The 17,607-nt window shown below is 50.9% G+C and overlaps 6 protein-coding genes across 6 annotated transcripts; 4 read left to right on the top strand and 2 right to left on the bottom strand.

Moving 5' to 3' along the window:
• Positions 1 to 1,466: 1,466 nt before the first annotated feature.
• NEUTE1DRAFT_116854 (uncharacterized protein) lies at positions 1,467 to 1,761 on the top strand (the record flags this gene model as incomplete). The annotated part of the gene is made up of 1 exon (XM_009852351.1): positions 1,467 to 1,761. The coding sequence occupies one exon, from the start codon at positions 1,477 to 1,479 to the stop codon at positions 1,696 to 1,698; it is 222 nt and encodes a 73-aa protein (XP_009850653.1).
• Positions 1,762 to 2,713: 952 nt separating this feature from the next.
• On the bottom strand, positions 2,714 to 4,080 carry NEUTE1DRAFT_146129 (SWR1-complex protein 5; the record flags this gene model as incomplete). Its single annotated transcript, XM_009852350.1, has 2 exons — positions 2,714 to 3,614; positions 3,673 to 4,080. The coding sequence occupies 2 exons, from the start codon at positions 4,002 to 4,004 to the stop codon at positions 2,918 to 2,920; spliced, it is 1,029 nt and encodes a 342-aa protein (XP_009850652.1).
• A 704-nt stretch (positions 4,081 to 4,784) lies between these two features.
• On the top strand, positions 4,785 to 5,920 carry NEUTE1DRAFT_62521 (uncharacterized protein; the record flags this gene model as incomplete). Its single annotated transcript, XM_009852349.1, has 2 exons — positions 4,785 to 4,849; positions 4,909 to 5,920. 2 exons carry the CDS (start codon positions 4,785 to 4,787, stop codon positions 5,822 to 5,824), a joined length of 981 nt encoding a protein of 326 aa, XP_009850651.1.
• A 234-nt stretch (positions 5,921 to 6,154) lies between these two features.
• NEUTE1DRAFT_129465 (uncharacterized protein) lies at positions 6,155 to 8,008 on the top strand (the record flags this gene model as incomplete). Its single annotated transcript, XM_009852348.1, has 1 exon — positions 6,155 to 8,008. One exon carries the CDS (start codon positions 6,155 to 6,157, stop codon positions 7,907 to 7,909), a length of 1,755 nt encoding a protein of 584 aa, XP_009850650.1.
• A 1,405-nt stretch (positions 8,009 to 9,413) lies between these two features.
• On the bottom strand, positions 9,414 to 9,563 carry NEUTE1DRAFT_18744 (uncharacterized protein; the record flags this gene model as incomplete). The annotated part of the gene is made up of 1 exon (XM_009851910.1): positions 9,414 to 9,563. A coding segment is annotated over one exon (150 nt), but the record flags the coding sequence as incomplete, so codon positions are not given.
• A 312-nt stretch (positions 9,564 to 9,875) lies between these two features.
• Positions 9,876 to 14,790, top strand: NEUTE1DRAFT_62513 (SNF2-family ATP dependent chromatin remodeling factor snf21; the record flags this gene model as incomplete). Its single annotated transcript, XM_009852347.1, has 4 exons — positions 9,876 to 9,971; positions 10,045 to 10,904; positions 10,986 to 14,040; positions 14,099 to 14,790. The coding sequence occupies 4 exons, from the start codon at positions 9,876 to 9,878 to the stop codon at positions 14,450 to 14,452; spliced, it is 4,365 nt and encodes a 1,454-aa protein (XP_009850649.1).
• Positions 14,791 to 17,607: the final 2,817 nt, after the last annotated feature.

Here is a 17,607-nt window from a genome sequence, read left to right as displayed (position 1 = left end):
TCTATTGATAACCGTGACACTAGTGATATAAAGCTTTACACATATCGTAGTGAGGCGTAATTTGACCAAGTACCAAGCAAACGTGAGTGTGGTGTTGTATCGCAAAAGGGGAACCACAGCAAAAAGGGTAGCACGACATGCGGGAAGGAAGGCAACTGTCCAACTGGCATAGGGTAATATAATCGCCACGAGGGAATGAAGGGGACGAAAAAGGAGGAAAGGAATCCTTTTGTGTTACCAATATAAATCATGCGGCATTCTTTTCGGGTAGCAAACATGGCAGAAAGCACCCGACACCACCAAGTAGCTAGGTAGGTGTAAGTGGTAAAAGATTCTGCAGACAGCCTTGCCCATACTAGGAATATGAATAGCTACACCTCGGAACGTTTACACGCACCACATACTCAGCATGGCGTTCGTCGGAACACTGTAAGATTACTATTTATGTCTTTGTGGTGATGAGCTTGGTCTTTGAGGGAAAGGTGGAGGAGTGTCGAATATGGTTCGAGATTAATCTTTGATGGGAAAGTTGCCCGTGTGTAACTGTAGTCTTGTATACATCTACGATAAGGACGTTCCAGATCAAATTAGATCCTAGAAACAAATAGGAGGACGAGAGTCACCATCGAGAACATCAAGCTTTGAGGGTTTCTAAAATATGCTGGCGATTGAATGGAAGATGAAAGTTATGATGCTGCTGCATAGTATGCCGAGGGCTGGGCTGGGATGACGCCAGAGAGCTGAAGGTTGGAGGTTGTGATCATGACTTGTTGAGATCGAGGTAGTGGACTATGATGGAGATGTTGAAGCCGTGCTACCTATTTAGTGCAAGTAGAATGTTGGATAAATAATAGGGTAAGTCTGCTGGTAGGCCTCGTACTATTTGTATAATCGATCTTCCAGAGAATAACGAAGAGTCAAGTCCATTTGTCTCGAGAGCTATCGAGATGATTCAAGTACCGTCATGTGATGATCTTTCTTTTTTCTTCTTACTTCCAATTCCCTGTTTTGTTTGATATACGCCAGAGGAGTTGAGACCTGAAATTTGAAGTTCGATAAGTCATGTTTAAGAATGGCTCACTATGTCCATACGCTACGCATCTTCTCTCGGTCTGATCCCACAGGATATCCGCAGGTCAAGAAAGTGCAGCGTGGTAGGTGTATGGATCTCAGACAGAGACAGGAGGAAAGAGGGGGACGATGTAGGTTATCATAAAATCCATCTAACTCCGTCCTGTCTATTTGCAGTAGTACAGTGAGTAGTGGTAGTGTTGAAGAGTGACGTACACACTTCGTGAATTGGACGACATTTGGTGTTATTGATATGGATTGTACTAGTCATTTGAGATGATAAGAAAAGAAAAGGAAGAAGAAAAAAAGAACAAAAAAAAAAAATAAGAAGAAGAAGAAAAGAAACCTCATGAAACTTTGTCACTCCCACAAAACACTTATCTGCGCCAGTTTTCTGTTTAAATTATGGTTATCGGATGTATCTCCTTTTTATCTTTATCCTACTTACTGCTCGTCCTGAGTTTCTCAAGCCATTCCTCACCGGGAAACCAGAAACCACCAGTCCTTCCTCCCACACTATCGAGTAGCAATCTCCTCCAAAAGGAAGGGCTAACACGCCGTTTCGTTGAGGACAGTCATCGACGACTTGAAACATTCCATGTCAGGCTACATGCAAATGGGTTTTGACCTTCAGCCTAGCACTGCTGGCAGTACCTATCCTCTCAAGCCAACGATACCCCTATTGCCCCGGGAGAAGGAAAGGAGATGGACATGATAACAGAACGTCTGCTGCAACAGATCATCGTCACAGCCATCATCTTGACCTCCCTCACTTCCCCGGCCCGGTAAAAATCTCCACCCCAACCTGCCGTTCACCCATTTTCACCATCGCCAGGTATCGCTATTGCATCCTCCGGATGTGACGCGAAGTTAAGTGACGCTCTCACGAGTCCTACGCCGAGTAGGTAATCACCGCTACCATCTGTTACCAACCTTCAGTTACCGTTTTCGTATATTAGCACCAGCATCGATTACTGGTCGGTAAGAAGGGGGGTAAGGTAAACCCTCTAAAGCGAGCTCTACCTTCAAGGTTATTTTCAGATCTCAAAAGGGCTCCGAAGGCGTGCATACATAGGTAGAGGTGCCCAACAACCTTGGGATGTTGAACTGACTGTTTGAGACTGAAAGTTCGACATAGACAATTTTCCTTTGTTGAGTTACTTGACATTCTCAATTTGGAGGAGAGGTCGTTGATCTAGTTTTGTATCAGCGGAAACCAACCCCCCAAATAATCGAATAAGCTCCCAAGATGCATTGGGAAATCATTGTGAACAAAGGACCAAAAAGCGTTGTCGTCGGCATCCACTGCTAGTGGCTAGGTACCCCCGACTGGTGTTATGGAGCCACTGGACAATAAAGTCGTCCAAAAAAAACATGGAAAAATGAATCATTTCGACGTGGGCCTGATTCGAACAGACGCTCCCGAAGGAACAAGATTTCTAGTCTTGCGCGTTAGACCACTCCGCCACCACGCCAGTTGATGATTGATTGATGATAACCGCATTGAGAAGTTGGGATCATGAGTCAGACAGGGTGGTGCATGGGTACAACTTGCCAAATGATTTCTGGATGAGAAATGCATGTTCCTTTGCAGTGAAAACCAGGAATTGCAAGGAATTGATAGCGACTGTGGCTCTAAGTTCATGCATGTTGTGTTTTGCTTTGGTGCCTTCAACGCGTTGGAAGGTTCCGATATTGAAAACCGGGGTATCTCTATTTGGCGATCGTAAGAAATGAAATGGTGTTGCATAGTGCTGCCCTTCCAAACGTGTAGTGGTAAGGGAGACGCCATCCATACAACAATGATAGGCAAGCGACCAATGGATGACGGGAGATCGTGCCACGCTCACGTCTTCCCCGCCTGCGCCATCCTCGCCCTCCTTACCTCCTCCTCCCTGCGCATCTCGCTCCTGGCCAAGAAATCCTGCCTCGCCGCAAACGAGTCCTTGGACTTGCCGGCCAGCTCGAGCTCGTCCTTGAGGCCCATCTTGTCGACCGCCACCGCCCAGTCCATCTTGCTCTTCTCGACCGTGTTGAGCTTCTTGGCCTTGTTGCTCGTGGCTTCGCGAGCCTGCAGGCGGGAGGCCATGCTCAGGTTGAGGTCGGAACGATGCGCCGAGTTGGCGTCGGTGATGGGCTCGAAGACGGACCGGAAAGCTTTTCGGGGCATGCGCTTGGCAGAGGAGGACTCGTCCTCGGCGGCTGTTTCGCCGTCGGCTGGAGCATTCTCTCCGAGAGAGGCGAGATAGAGTTTTGCTTCGGCAGAATCGCGGGCAACGAGCTTTTCTTCAGTGTGGACTTTGCCGGCGAAGTTGTAGGTTCTCTTGATCTTTATGAGGTCGGAATCGGGATCTTTCGCCTTGGCTGTTTCTGGCTGCTGGGATGACAATTTCGCGATGTCACGTTTCGCTGCATCGGCGCTTTCGTCTGGTTTCGCTGTACTTGTTCGTGGTATGACCGGCTCGCTGATCATTTGCGCCCAAAGGGCATCGACGTCGATTGTAACAGGTCCGCTGGCGGCGGCTGTTGAACGTTTCTCCTTTCTGCCATTGTCGTTAATGACCAGGACCCAAAAAGAAGAGGATTGATGTGAAAACATACTCAACAGCGCGTTGGCTGCGCGTCTTGATGAGACCGCCCTCGCCAGTTTCCTCATCGTCGGCAGCATTTTTTGTCTTTGTTTTCTTTTGACGTTTCTCCCCCTTCTTTATTATAGCTTCATCTCCGGAATTGTCATAACCAGCGTCTTCCGCCTCGTCGATGGCAGCGCGCTTCCTCTTCTCGGGTTTCGCTTTCTCGGCATCGTCACCGGCTTCTTCGTCGTCATCGTCGGATATTGAGGATTCTTCCGCGGCTTCGGCAGTTTCTGGGGCGAAGTCGGAGTCTTCCTCTGACGCGTAGTCTTCTGCGAGAAGTTCCAGGGTTGGCGGCATCTTGGTATCTCCCGAATGTAACAGTCTGGTCCTCGTCAAGCTATTCGCGTAAAATCCTCGTTGCCGTGTGTGTCGTCGTTCCTCTATGGCACCTCTTCCAAGTATCGTAGGCCGGAATATCAAAGTGGAAAAGTGATGAAGGGAATAAGGACGGGCCCGATCCATGTCTTTGTCCGATCGACTGCAGCGTGACAGTGGAAACACAAACGCTCTGTTAGCAGCCAATAGGGCACCTTGCCGTCATGTCGCCGCTGTTCGGCTCAAGCTCCCCCGCATCACGCCCACACCTTCCTTGATGTCCCGCTGAAAACGCCCCGCAACCGGGAACCTTTTTAGAGTTGCTATCATCCGATGACAAGATGGATCTGCCCTTGACGATGTTGTCAACCACACCACTGGGACATGATGTTCAGGTTCAGAAAGGCCGCTATCACGAAAATGGAAAACTGGTGATGCCGTACTCTCCAATAGACATGGCGATATCCAATAGGGTATTTCTGGTTAAACCAAAAACCACCCCGCCGGTTACACGTAGCCTAGGGCGCATACGGAGCAAGGATGAATTACCTAGCTGCCTCGTGGCGCAGTGTGAGGCGGCATTCCATTCGGAGTCCGGAGTTGTCGTGACAATCGGATTGATTAGCTTGGGTTGGTTTCTGTCGGGATCTTGAAAAGAGTATATAAAGGTAGAGATAGCTTGTCGGCCCCGTTTCAGTCTATAGTCTTGTTCTTTACGCTACTTTCTACAGGATGTGTCCCAAAGGCAACATCACACTGAACATGTCGTCGTCATCTGCTCTGAGTCTCGAAGAGAAGGAACACTTCCTCACCCATGGCTGGGTCAAGTAGGTGTCATGCCACCATACCAGCTGTTCAACCTCGTTCGAGGTACTGACCATGCCAGAATCCCGGCTGCCTTCACGCAGCAGAGAGCACAGGAGATCATCGCCAATGTCTGGACGAGACTAGGAATGGATCCAAATGACAAGTCCACCTGGAACAAGGAACGTGTCAACATGCCCTCACACATGGAGTTCGACGCTGCAGACTTTGCTCCTCGCGCCTGGGCAGCCATCAGCGAGCTTTGCGGCGGCGAGGATAAGATCGCGAACTGGTCCAAGAAGTGGAAGGACTCCCTTATCGTCAACCTGGGCACACCACAGAAAGAAGGGAAACCAGTTCCCCCGCAAAAGCTGGACAATTGGCACGTCGATGGTGACTTCTTCGTCCACTACCTCGACAGCCCGGAGCAGGGCCTGCTCGTCATTCCTCTCTTCACCGATATCATGCCCGAGGGCGGCGGGACCATGATCTGTCCGGAGGCAATCCCTATCCTCGCCAAACACCTGTACGAGCATCCCGAGGGTGTCTCGCCACGTATGGCACCCCGCGGCGATGCCGAGTTCAAGCAAGAGCAGCATCTCAACTGGTTCAACAATACGGCCAAGGGTTGCACCCAGTTTGTCGAGGCAACAGGCAAGGTCGGAGACGTGTACTTACTTCATCCGCTGATGCTGCACTCGGCCTCCAGCAACGCGAAGAGGAACGTCCGCATCATTACCAACCCGCCAGTAGCGCTGAAGCAACCGTTCAACTTTGATAGGGAGGATGGCAACTATTCGCTCGTCGAGCAGGTAACGTTACGAGCCCTCGGAAAAGACCGTCTCAAAGGCTGGAAGATCACCAGGCCAAGAGAACAGATTGTCCCGGAGAGAGTCAGGATCCAGGAGAGGATGAAGCAGGAGGAGCTGGCGAGGTTGGAGGCTTTGAAGAAGGCGGCCGGCCCGGGAGCATCACAGGGTGTACAGGCGGCGGCATGATATTTTGCGGACGTTGTGCGTTATTGTACGATTTTCTAGTAGGACAGCTTACACGATGTCAAAGTCAACAAGAAGAAGTTGGAGATATGGGATGATGAAACTGCAAAAAAGAACCTCGATGGCCGGCAATTTATCTTTCAATTTGTAAGTACACTGTAACAATCCGGGGTAGCGTCACAGCTCCCGCACCGCCTGGACCCTGAAATGCACGCCAAGAAACAGTGGGGCTGTTAGGCAACTTGATGATCTCAACGTCCGACCGAGGTGTCGTTTCAACACTTTTTTGCTCCTTACAACCATCAATTCTTTCCGTATCCTCACACCGGCATAATGAGCGATAGCGACAGTGATGACTACCTGGTTGAGCAACCGCAACTTGCCCCAGATGACCCCATGCGCGCATATGTGCCGCTGTCCTTTGGCAAAACAAGCAGAGAAGCCAATATCGCGGCGCAGATAGAAAGGGCGAGGCGACAGGTAGAGACACCAGCAGCGCCAAAGAAAGGCGACCGCAAGAAGGATGACGATAGTGACAATGACAGCGACGATGATGATGACGACGACGACTCAGACGACGAGTCCGAAGACGAGAGCGATCGATTCCCCGTATCCCACGAGCTTGTACTCAAGACACACGAACGCGCCGTGACAAGCGTGTCCTTGGACCCGGCCGGCGGTCGACTTCTTACGGGTTCCCTCGACGGGACAATCAAGCTGCATGACTTTTCTGCCATGACGCCAACAACACTACGGGCTTTCCGGAGCGTTGATCCGTGGGAGTCCAACAAGTCATCAGCTACCACCGACTCGCACCCGATTCAACGCGCCGAGTTCTGCCCTACTTCGGGCAGCCACTTTCTCTGCGTGACAGCGCATCCTCAAGCCAAGATCATGTCGAGAGATGGCGATATCTTGACAGAGTTTGTCAAGGGCGATATGTATCTTCGCGATATGCACAATACAAAGGGTCACGTCGGAGAGATTACAACAGGCACATGGCATCCCAGCGACCCCAACCTCTGCGTTACTGCTGGCTCGGACAGTACGCTAAGAATTTGGGACGTCAACAACAAGAGAAGCCAAAAAGAGGTGATCGTTTTCAAATCGAAAGCTGCGGGATCGGCTGGTCGGACAAGAATGACATCGGTGGTATGGGGTGCCTCTACCCAGGGGAGCAATCCGGTTCTTGTGGCGGCCGCTCTGGATGGTTCGCTGGTCATGTACAGCGGTAACGGTCCCTTCACGCGACCAGCGGCAGAAATTCGCGAAGCACACAAGCCAGATACATGGACAGGCGGTATCGATATCAGCGCGGATGGACGAATGGTGGTTACAAGAGGAGGTGACGGCTTGATCAAGCTATGGGACACACGCAAGTTCAAGGAGCCTCTCGTCAAGGTCGAGCACCCGTCAACATCGGATCGCTTCCCCATGACCAACATTCGATACTCTCCGGACTCGCGATCGATCATCACTGGTTCTGCATCCGGCCACCTCCACATCCTCAACCCGGGCAACCTCAGACCCGAACATGTTACGCCCATCACGCCCGGTATACCAATCATCGTCGTCGAATGGCACCCCAAGCTCAACCAAATCATTACCGGTTCCGCCAACGCTGAGACCCGCATTCTCTTCAACCCCGAAAAATCCTTCCGCGGTGCCGTTGAAGTCATGTCCCGCGCGCCCAAGAAGCGACACATTGACGACGACCCCAACCTCACGATGGACCAGAGCCTTGGCCTCTCTGCCGACTCCATCGTCACCCCCGGGGCCTCGGTACCGAAACCCAAGGGGAAGCGTGGTAGCGGCACCGGCAGCGGGACTAGAGGCCCCCAGGTGCAGCAGATCACGCCCTTTATGCGCAGCCAGCCGGACGAAAAACACATCTCGGAGAACATCCCGCTCAGCAAAATGTTGCACGAGGACCCCCGAGAGGCGCTGCTCAAGTATGCGGAGGTGGCTAAGAAGGACCCCATGTTTACCAAGGCGTGGAAGGAGACGCAGCCGGTTACGCAGTATGCGGATGTGAGTGAGGGAGAGGAGGAGGGGGAGGGGCCTGATCGGAAGAAGGTTAAGAGGTAATTCTACATGTAAAGCGTTGTATTGCGCATATAGAGATATAGTCGTCTCACCGGAGGTTTTTTTTCCTTGTTTTCTTTTTTTTTCCTTTGGGGTTTTTTGAATTTACAGGAGTCATCATTATGATCATTTAAAGGCAGCCTGACGTAAGTAAAATAGAACCCTTCTGATGGGGATTCATTGATACCAAAGATGACCAGTCAGGTCAACTAGCTGCCGGTACCTGTGATTGGCCAGCCACAAAACATATTCCATGTGGATACCGTAGGAATGTCACCTGGGTTTGTTTACATCCACTCAGGGGTATGATACGGTCCTTTGTTGTCTCCAAACGAATGCCATGGACAGGAATGAGACTGGACGGAAACCTCTCTAGTTGCAGTGATTTGACAATGGACTATGCGACTAAAACGACAATCTACACAAAAAGCCTAGGCTTGAGTATCTTGGCCAATGGCAAATGCTAGGTCCATGCGCTCAGACCCGAGACAGCGATTGGCTGTTCCAAGTTAGCTCGGTATCGCCGCTAAACCCTCAATGGCTAGATTTCTGCACGGGTCAGGGAGAGTCGAATGCATGAAACTGGATTGAGTTGCAAAAAGCGACCGAGCGTATTTTATGTAAGCTCTTCCCCCCAGCCAAATTTTGCGCGTGGAGTCTCTGGCTGGACACGAGCATTGGCCACATCGATCCACTCTGCCAGCTTTTGCCGGGCAGGCAGGCGAACTGGCACTGGACACTGCCACTCTGGCTGCTGTTTCTGCCTGCTGGCTATGTCTGCGCGCTCCCACGTCGCCCGCCCGCCCGCCCGCAGCCGCTGCCTTCACACACAGAGCCTGTCTGTCTGTCTGTCTGTCTGTCTGTCTCTGCCGACCTGACCGACCGACCGACCGTGACCTCTCTCCATCACTTTCCAACCAAGCCAGTTGGACGCGAAGGCTTGTGCATCAAAAAAATCACCACTCTCCCCTGCGACTCATTGAGGCCATCAGGAAACCGCCGACAAAAAACGGGACCACTCAATCCCCGGCGCATCCCACTCGCACCCGGCCGCCACCCCCAACGCGCCGCCCGCGATTGCCATTCCGGCTTTTTTCCTTCATCTTGTCCGACCTTCTTTCCCTTCAGTTCAGTAGGGCCAGAGGTTCAAGGGAGGGCCTGCCTCTAGTCTACAGTCTCCAGTGCACTCACTACCAGTCTACCCTCTGATTTTGCCGCCCCCGACCGTCCGCTTCTCTCCCCCCACTGCCCACTCTACCAGCACCAACCTGGTTTTGGCTCTGGCCTTTTGGCGTGGCGTGCAACTGGGACTCTCTTAACAATTCCTGCTCTACGGTCGCAGAGTCTATCAACCACCGACAATTTACGCAGCCACTCAATACTGGGATATCAGATTCCACTTTCCACGGCAACCAACCCACCACCACCACCACCACCACCACCACCACCATACGGCAAGAAGATCATCGGATCCAGATAGTCTTTTAGCACCACGGCAACGGGAACTGGACCATCTCGCTTCAGCCATCTCGTCCAACAACGACGGCTGAACCACAGCACAGGTTGATAACCACCGCCCTCGACGCTCGGTGAAGCCACCCTTGCTCGTCGCACACACTTCGACGACGCGAACCGACGACTGTCCACCGCGCATCGTCTATCCGTCGTCTGGACTTTTGCATACCACTCAGACAGACATTGCCGCAGCTTTGCATTCTTGCCTCTCCATTCCCCAGTAATTGCAGTCCATCCCTAGGACACAGCTTGTCACTCGCTGCTCTTTTTTTTTTCTTTTTTTTGCCTGACACGTCCTGGTCACGTCCACCAAGGTGTTTTCGCGACGCACCCCACTGCGACTATCATCGTCTATGGATATGCGCCGACAGTGACATCTGCCGGCAGCCATTGAATTCACTTCTCCCGACGGTCTCGATAGCCTCGATAACGCCTCTACTTTTCTACTCCCACCATGGCGGGTGTCCAAATGCCTGCTGCCGTTGCGCAGCACCCGCAAATGGTGATGGCTGCCAACATGAGCGGCCAGCAGGTTCAGGAAGTTTATGCGGTATGCTTTCCTCTTGGTCGCATCAGGGTATCCCACTGCGATTCTGTTATGGTCTCAAGCTAACTTCCAACAGCGCTACCAGCAATTGAAGAAGCAGGGCGTCCCTCAAAACGATCCCGAGTTTATGAAGCTCCACAACATCATCCTGGCCGTATCCCGCAGACAGCAGCAACAACAGCAGCAACAGCAGATGCAACGACAACAACAACAACAACATCAACAACAACATCAGATGGCAGGTGGTGCCGTTAACGGAGGCCAGCCTGGCCGTGCCCCCGGACCCCAGCAGACAGACGGTGTCTCTGGAGCTCAGGTTCCAAAGACGCCTGCTGCTAAGCCTGTCGGTATGCCAACTGGCCAGCCACAAGGAGGTGTCCCCTACACAAAGGCTCAGATTCAGTTGCTCAAGGATCAAATAAAGGCTTTCCAAGCGCTAAGTCGGAATCAGGGCGTCCCAGCTGCCCTTCAAAAACAACTTTACGAGTTTAGGGCTCGGCGCAACTCTGCCCAGGTTGCGCAAGCGGCATCCAACGCGTCTGCTGCTCAGACTAACTCCAGTACACCAACCCAAGACACCCCCAAGACCGGCAGCTCCAACGGTCAGGAGGAGGCTGATTCAACACCAAAGGCCCGTGAGCTCAAGACAGTCAAGCTGCCACTAGAAGCCGGACTGGTCAAGAACAGCATCAACTACCTCGAGCATGGGCGCCGCAAGAATCGCCTTATCATCCCTGGCATTTTTCCCACGGGTGTCGATTTCGAGCAGTTGAGAGCAGACCGTGAGAAGATTGTGTTCAATCGCATGAGCGCCCGCTATGCCGAGCTCAAGAGCCTCCCGGGTAACCTGGCGCATTGGGACACAAGTAAAGATGAAGTCGTCGCCGATGACACGGCCAAGCGCAAGGCCATTATCGAGATGAAGAAGCTGGCTTTGTACTCCAAACAGCGAGCGCTGAGGGATAAGGTTGGGAAACAAATGCTACACTATGATAACCTTGCGATGACGACAAATAGGACAATGTACCGCCGCATGAAGAAGCAGAGTGTTAGGGAAGCCCGGGTTACCGAGAAGCTTGAGAAGCAGCAACGTGACGCGCGCGAGAATAGGGAACGCAAGAAGCACGTCGAGTTTCTGCAAGCGGTTCAAAACCACAAGGTGGAGATACAAAACGTCGCCTCGATTCAGCGTAACAAGCTGCAGAAAATGGGTCGTCTCATGTATGCGCATCACTTCAACATCGAGAAGGAGGAGCAAAAGAGGGTGGAAAGGACGGCCAAGCAGCGTCTGCAGGCCCTCAAGGCCAACGACGAAGAAGCTTATCTCAAGCTGCTCGACCAGGCCAAGGATACTCGTATTACTCACCTTCTCCGCCAGACCGACGGTTTCCTTCATCAGCTCGCCTCGTCGGTTCGTGCACAACAGCGCGAGGCCGCCGAGCGTTATGGCGACGATTTGCAAAACATCCCAGAAGAGGAGAGCGATGTGGACGAGGACGAAGAAAGTAGCCGGAAGATCGACTACTATGCCGTTGCGCACAGAATCAAGGAAGAGGTTACAGAACAAGCCAGTATTCTGGTCGGTGGTACTCTCAAGGAGTACCAGCTCAAGGGTCTGCAGTGGATGTTGTCGCTCTACAACAACAACCTCAACGGTATCTTGGCCGACGAAATGGGTCTCGGAAAGACTATTCAGACAATCAGTTTGGTCACGTATCTCATCGAGAAAAAGCAGCAGAATGGACCGTACCTGGTTATTGTTCCGCTCAGTACGCTCACCAACTGGAACCTTGAATTCGATAAGTGGGCGCCATCCGTTGCCAAGATCGTCTACAAAGGTCCTCCCAACACCCGCAAGCTGCAACAGGAGAAGATCCGTCGTGGGGAATTCCAGGTCTTGCTCACGACATACGAGTACATCATCAAGGATCGCCCGCTGTTGAGCAAGATCAAGTGGTTCCACATGATCATTGATGAAGGACATCGTATGAAGAACGCTAACTCGAAGCTGAGCGCCACCATCCAGCAATTCTACAGCACCCGATTCCGCTTGATTCTCACGGGTACTCCCTTGCAAAACAACCTTGCCGAACTGTGGTCCATGCTCAACTTCGTCTTGCCGAACATCTTCAAATCAGCCAAGACTTTTGATGAATGGTTCAACACTCCTTTCGCCAACACGGGTGGGCAGGACAAGATGGAACTCACAGAAGAAGAGCAGATTCTCGTCATTCGTCGTCTGCACAAGGTGCTGCGGCCATTCTTGCTGCGTCGTCTCAAAAAGGATGTCGAAAAGGATCTGCCAGACAAGACAGAAAAGGTTATCAAGTGCAAGTTTTCGGCCCTGCAGCAACGTCTGTACAAGCAAATGGTTACCCACCAAAAGATTCTTGTCAGCGACGGAAAGGGAGGCAAGACTGGTGCCCGTGGTTTGAGCAACATGATCATGCAGCTCCGCAAGCTCTGTAACCATCCATTTGTGTTTGACGAAGTCGAGAACCAAATGAACCCGACCAACACCAGCAACGACCTGCTGTGGAGAACAGCCGGTAAGTTTGAGCTTCTGGACCGTGTGCTGCCCAAGTATAAGGCAACGGGCCATCGTGTCCTGATGTTCTTCCAAATGACCGCTATTATGGACATTATGGAGGATTTCCTCAGGTTCCGTGGCATTCAGTACCTCCGTCTTGACGGTACAACCAAGGCGGAGGACCGTTCCGAGCTCTTGAGGCTCTTCAACGCCCCTGACTCGCCTTACTTCATGTTCCTTCTCTCTACCCGTGCCGGTGGTTTGGGTCTCAACTTGCAGACTGCCGATACGGTCATCATTTACGACTCGGATTGGAACCCTCATCAGGATTTGCAGGCTCAGGATCGTGCTCATCGTATCGGTCAGAAGAACGAAGTGCGTATCCTGCGTCTCATCAGTTCGGCCTCGGTGGAAGAAAAGATCTTGGAGCGTGCCAGATTCAAGCTCGACATGGACGGCAAGGTCATTCAGGCCGGTCGTTTCGATAACAAGTCGTCCGAAACCGATCGTGATGCCATGCTCAGGACTCTGCTTGAGACGGCAGACATGGCGGAGGTTGGTGAGCAGGAAGAGATGGATGACGAGGAACTCAACATGATTTTGGCCCGTAACGAAGATGAGTTGGTCACGTTCCAGCAGCTTGATGATGAAAGAGCTCGCGATCCACTCTATGGTACGGCGCCGGGATGTAAGGGTATCCCTCGCCTCATGGCTGAGAAGGAACTGCCCGATATCTACCTTCAAGAAGGCAATCCGATTGAGGAAGAAGAAGCGGTCTCTCTCGGTCGTGGAGCTCGTGAGCGCACAAAGGTCAAGTACGACGACGGTCTTACAGAAGAGCAGTGGCTCATGGCAGTTGACGATGACGATGATTCGCCAGAGGCTGCGGCAGCCCGCAAAGCGGCACGTAAGGAACGCCGTGAACAAAACAGGCTCAAGAAGATAGCAATCCTCAACAATGCTTCCGGTTCCGTGGATGCCTCACCAAGTGTAAGTCGGGCTAGTACTGAGGAGGTGGAGGTCGCCCCGCCGACACCCAAGAAGCGTGGTCGTAAGCCTGGCAGCAAGAATCTCGAAAAGCGCCCTAGGGAGGATGGTGATGATGAACCTCCTGTCACTAAGAAGCGTCGCGGACCTGGTGGCCGGCCCAAGGCGGTGTCAAACGGAGACAGTCGCATGTCAGCAGAAATGCGCACTAAGCTGCAGCAGAGCATGAGGCGGATCTTTGATGGGTTGATGAACCTTGAAGTGGAGGATGATGAGCCTGCCGAGCAGCTAGATGGTGACAAGGACGAGGACGAAGGCCCACCCACCAGGCTGATCATTGGTCCTTTCGTCAAGCTGCCGCCTAAGCGTGAATGGCCGGATTACTACCTCATGATTACGAACCCGATTTGCATGAAGGATATCGAAAAGAAGATGAAGAAGGAGGACTACCACTCACTTTCGGATATGCGGAAGGACTTGGAGTTGTTGGTGAGGAACTGCAGGACGTTCAACGAGGAGACATCCATGATTTGCATAGATGCAAACAGGATAGAGGTATGTTGTTCCCGCCCTTGGTCACTTAGGTAATTGTTTACTAACAACCATTTCTCAGGCTCACTTCAAGGATCAATTCGAGAAGGAGCTGAACGATCACCCCGAACTCCGCACCCTCGAGGATCCCTCCTCCTCAACCTTCTCCGTAGGAGCATCCTCAACAAAGGACGGCTCAGTCGCCCCATCCACCATTACCAACTTCACCGAGACTCCGCAACCATCGTCGGCACCTCCCGTGCTAGCGCCAGCACCGACCCAACCGACCAGGATCAAGCTCGTGTCTAGCTCAACGTCTTACAACAACGCCGCTTCCTCGTCCAGCGCAATGACATCAGCCGTGAACAGCATGAGCGTCAGCCAGGTGATGAACGGTACCAGCGCGGCGGACAGCGAAGCCGGAGATGAAGATTAGCGGGCTTATCAGCGTCATCGCCAGCGTCAGCGTGCGTTGCGGTCCCGTGTGGAGAGCAGTAGTAGTAGCCATTTCGATGATAGCGGTGATGATGATTACCCATCGGAAGAAGAATAAACAGGTGTTCAGCATCAGTGGAGGAAGGAGATGAAGTGGTGGGTGGATGGGAGTAAACAAAGCAGTAGACTACAGGTGGTGGTCACTACCTACGTAGTAGTCCTTGTATACATAACCTACAATACGAAACTCCCCGTGCGGACGGACGGACAGACATACATATGGTACGGCATGGCATGGCAAGGCAAGAAAAGAGAATTAAACTTAAAGCAGAAGCGAAGACGAAAGAGGAGAAAGATGAAAGACGTGTGGTATGTATGACATTCAGGTTTTCGGCTTACTCGGTTGTTTCGGTAACAGGATGGATGGATGGGGTTGAATGGATTTTAGGTATCATGGCATTGACATAGGATACTACTATATTAAAGACGTTATGTTATGCTTATGGTTTTGACTTGATGCCTTGGTTGACTGGCTGAATAATGTTGGGAGGTAGCGACTGATATAGTGACTTTGTGCATATGGGACAACTTGTATATCAACAAAACCTAGACGATCCACTCATTTTCCTGGGTCTTTTCCAACAATTGACTAGTTCACTTGCTTGCATTTGCTTGATGTGTTATCTAGTAGGCGGAGAAACTGATTCGATATGTTTACCATGTCTTTTTTTTTTTTTTTTTTTTTCTTGACTGATCCTGTGTGGATGTGTGTTCTCAGTCGGAAGATGTGACTACTTTTCCATCTGTCTGGCCGTTGTTCTTCGAAGGATGAGTGAGCTTGCGCGCCCCCCCGAGTCAGAGATTCATTCGTACCTCCCTTTCGTCCGTCTGTCGCTCTTGTACACCTTGTATGTGCAGACCTCCCACAATGTAATTAGATTTCTTCTCTTTGGCTTGAGGCTTGCGCGGATTCCCGTTACTTGTACGCCGTCCGTCTTTGATATCGACAGCAGGAGATGCTTGACTTGTTGTGGTGCGTGTCTGTTGGTGAAGAGGGTGACAGAGGGATGCTTGATGCATGAGAAACAGATTATCATGAGATCAAATAGGTCCCTGGAACCATCTCTTTCCTCCCCGTTAAACCACATTGATATCCTTCCTACATTGATTTTGGTAGATATTTATTTATCTCTCTTCAGACAACGGGAAAAAAAAAGAGAAGAGCAACACCGACAGCTGAAAACATCTTTGTTGCCAAATGACAGACACCAAAAACCTCTTAAAGCTTTTGGAAGGAAACACAAACACCCAAAATAAAAGAAAAGAGAACAGCAATGTGTAAAGAGAGAGACAAAAAGAAAAAAATCCATGAAAAAGAAATGCCTACTACAGGAATCGAACCTGTGATCTTTGCATGTCGAGACAATGACCCACTTCCTTGGGAGTTACCCGCAGGTGATGTGGACAAGGTTATACAAGTGCAACGCATTAGCCACTATGCTAAGCAGGCAATTCACCTTTGCTTGGTGGTTATTTGTTGGGTAATGGTATTTGGACTTCAACTTATATATGACCAAGCACCAGTGTTTCCCTCCCCATGGACAAAACATGGAAAACCTTAACCCCCCATCATCATTACTAGGTACCTTCAAGTTACTTGAACTGACAACAAGAACAACGAACGTTACAAACGACCTCAAACGAACGACGACTGTCTGGAATTTGGATGGAATACCATGATACTACGACCGTGATTAAAGAAAGGAATCCGGTAGGAACTAATTCAGTGTATATCCTTTGTGTCTTTATCAGGCATTTATCGCACTGCCATCTTTTATTCACCCACTTCACTTCACTTACACGCCCCTTCCTTCCTGCCTCTCTCTAGCTTCCACCCAGCTTGCCTTTCCCGTCCTCCTCCCATCATACCACTACCACAACCACCACCACCACTTCCATATTTCACACTCACTCACTCACGCACTCACACAAGCTCCCCAACCCACCAAAGTCCCAATTTGGAATTGGGTTTACAGCCTCCTTTTTGAATAAGAGACATAAGAAAAAAAGAAAATAACCACCCTGCAGCTAACCATCGACCACCACATCCTCCAATAAACACCTGCAGTTACCGTTTGGTGATACCTAAATACTTTTCATCGCGCGGGCGTCAGCGAGGGCATCAGCAACGGCGACGACACGGGCGTGTATACATACATACATACCTCTGTACCATAAGTACCTATTATTATGCAGTCAGTAGTGCCAACAAGACCTTCGTTCAGTCCCAACCCATCCAGATCCGTTCTGTGCTTTTGGCGGTGTAGAATAGACACTGCGATGGAATGCGATGAAAAAATGCGGCTGAAATATCTGCATGCTGCAGCAGCAGGACAAGGGAACTTTACCCACTCACCACTCACCACTCACCACTCAATTACCTAGTTTCGAGTCTAGATCCATACGGCTCGCCCGCCTTGATCGAATCATGACAAGGTTCTCTCTCGTAGTCTAGCTAGTCCTGGATTGCGGCGTAAGGCGGTAGGTATCTTAGGTAGTAAATCCCGTATTGGATAACGAGGAAGGCACCAACGACGACAATGAAGCACCCAACGGATTGTCACATGTTCGTTCGCATTTCTCTCTGACGCTTTAGAGATCTTGCTTGCTTAGTTACTTGGGAAATTCCTGGCGCTATAACTTACCTAGCTTGTGTTGTCAAAAGAGGGCTTGCGCAATGATGATATACGATCTCTTTTGGACCTAAACCCGTAAGTATGCCCGCCCACCCACCCAATTTCCCTACATATATGGTGGTTCGGCAATGCCCGTACTATTTTATCCCATGGGCAGTTCCCTTTTCTTCAACATAGCCGCATATATCTATCTCTGTTTCATCAACTGTCTGGCGACCAACACAAATACACGTGCGACCTAGCTTACACACTTCGCGCACAATCCCCGAAGATCAAAGCCCTCCAAGGCAAATTAAGGAGGTTCTAGACTAATGATGAGCAGTCGATAAGAATGGTTAAAATTTATTCTTGGCAAAAATTGGGAGGTGTTTTGGTTTGCTTGTGTCTCCCTCTAGGAAAAAAATCCCCACACTCCAGCATATAAAGAGGCCAACCAAGTGGCCGCGTGACAATTGAAGAG

The sequence above is a fragment of the Neurospora tetrasperma genome (assembly GCF_000213175.1).
Source record: "Neurospora tetrasperma FGSC 2508 unplaced genomic scaffold NEUTE1scaffold_3, whole genome shotgun sequence".
Lineage (NCBI taxonomy): Eukaryota > Fungi > Ascomycota > Sordariomycetes > Sordariales > Sordariaceae > Neurospora > Neurospora tetrasperma.
Note: the sequence above shows the minus strand (reverse complement) of the source record. Positions and strands in the feature narration are given on the sequence as shown.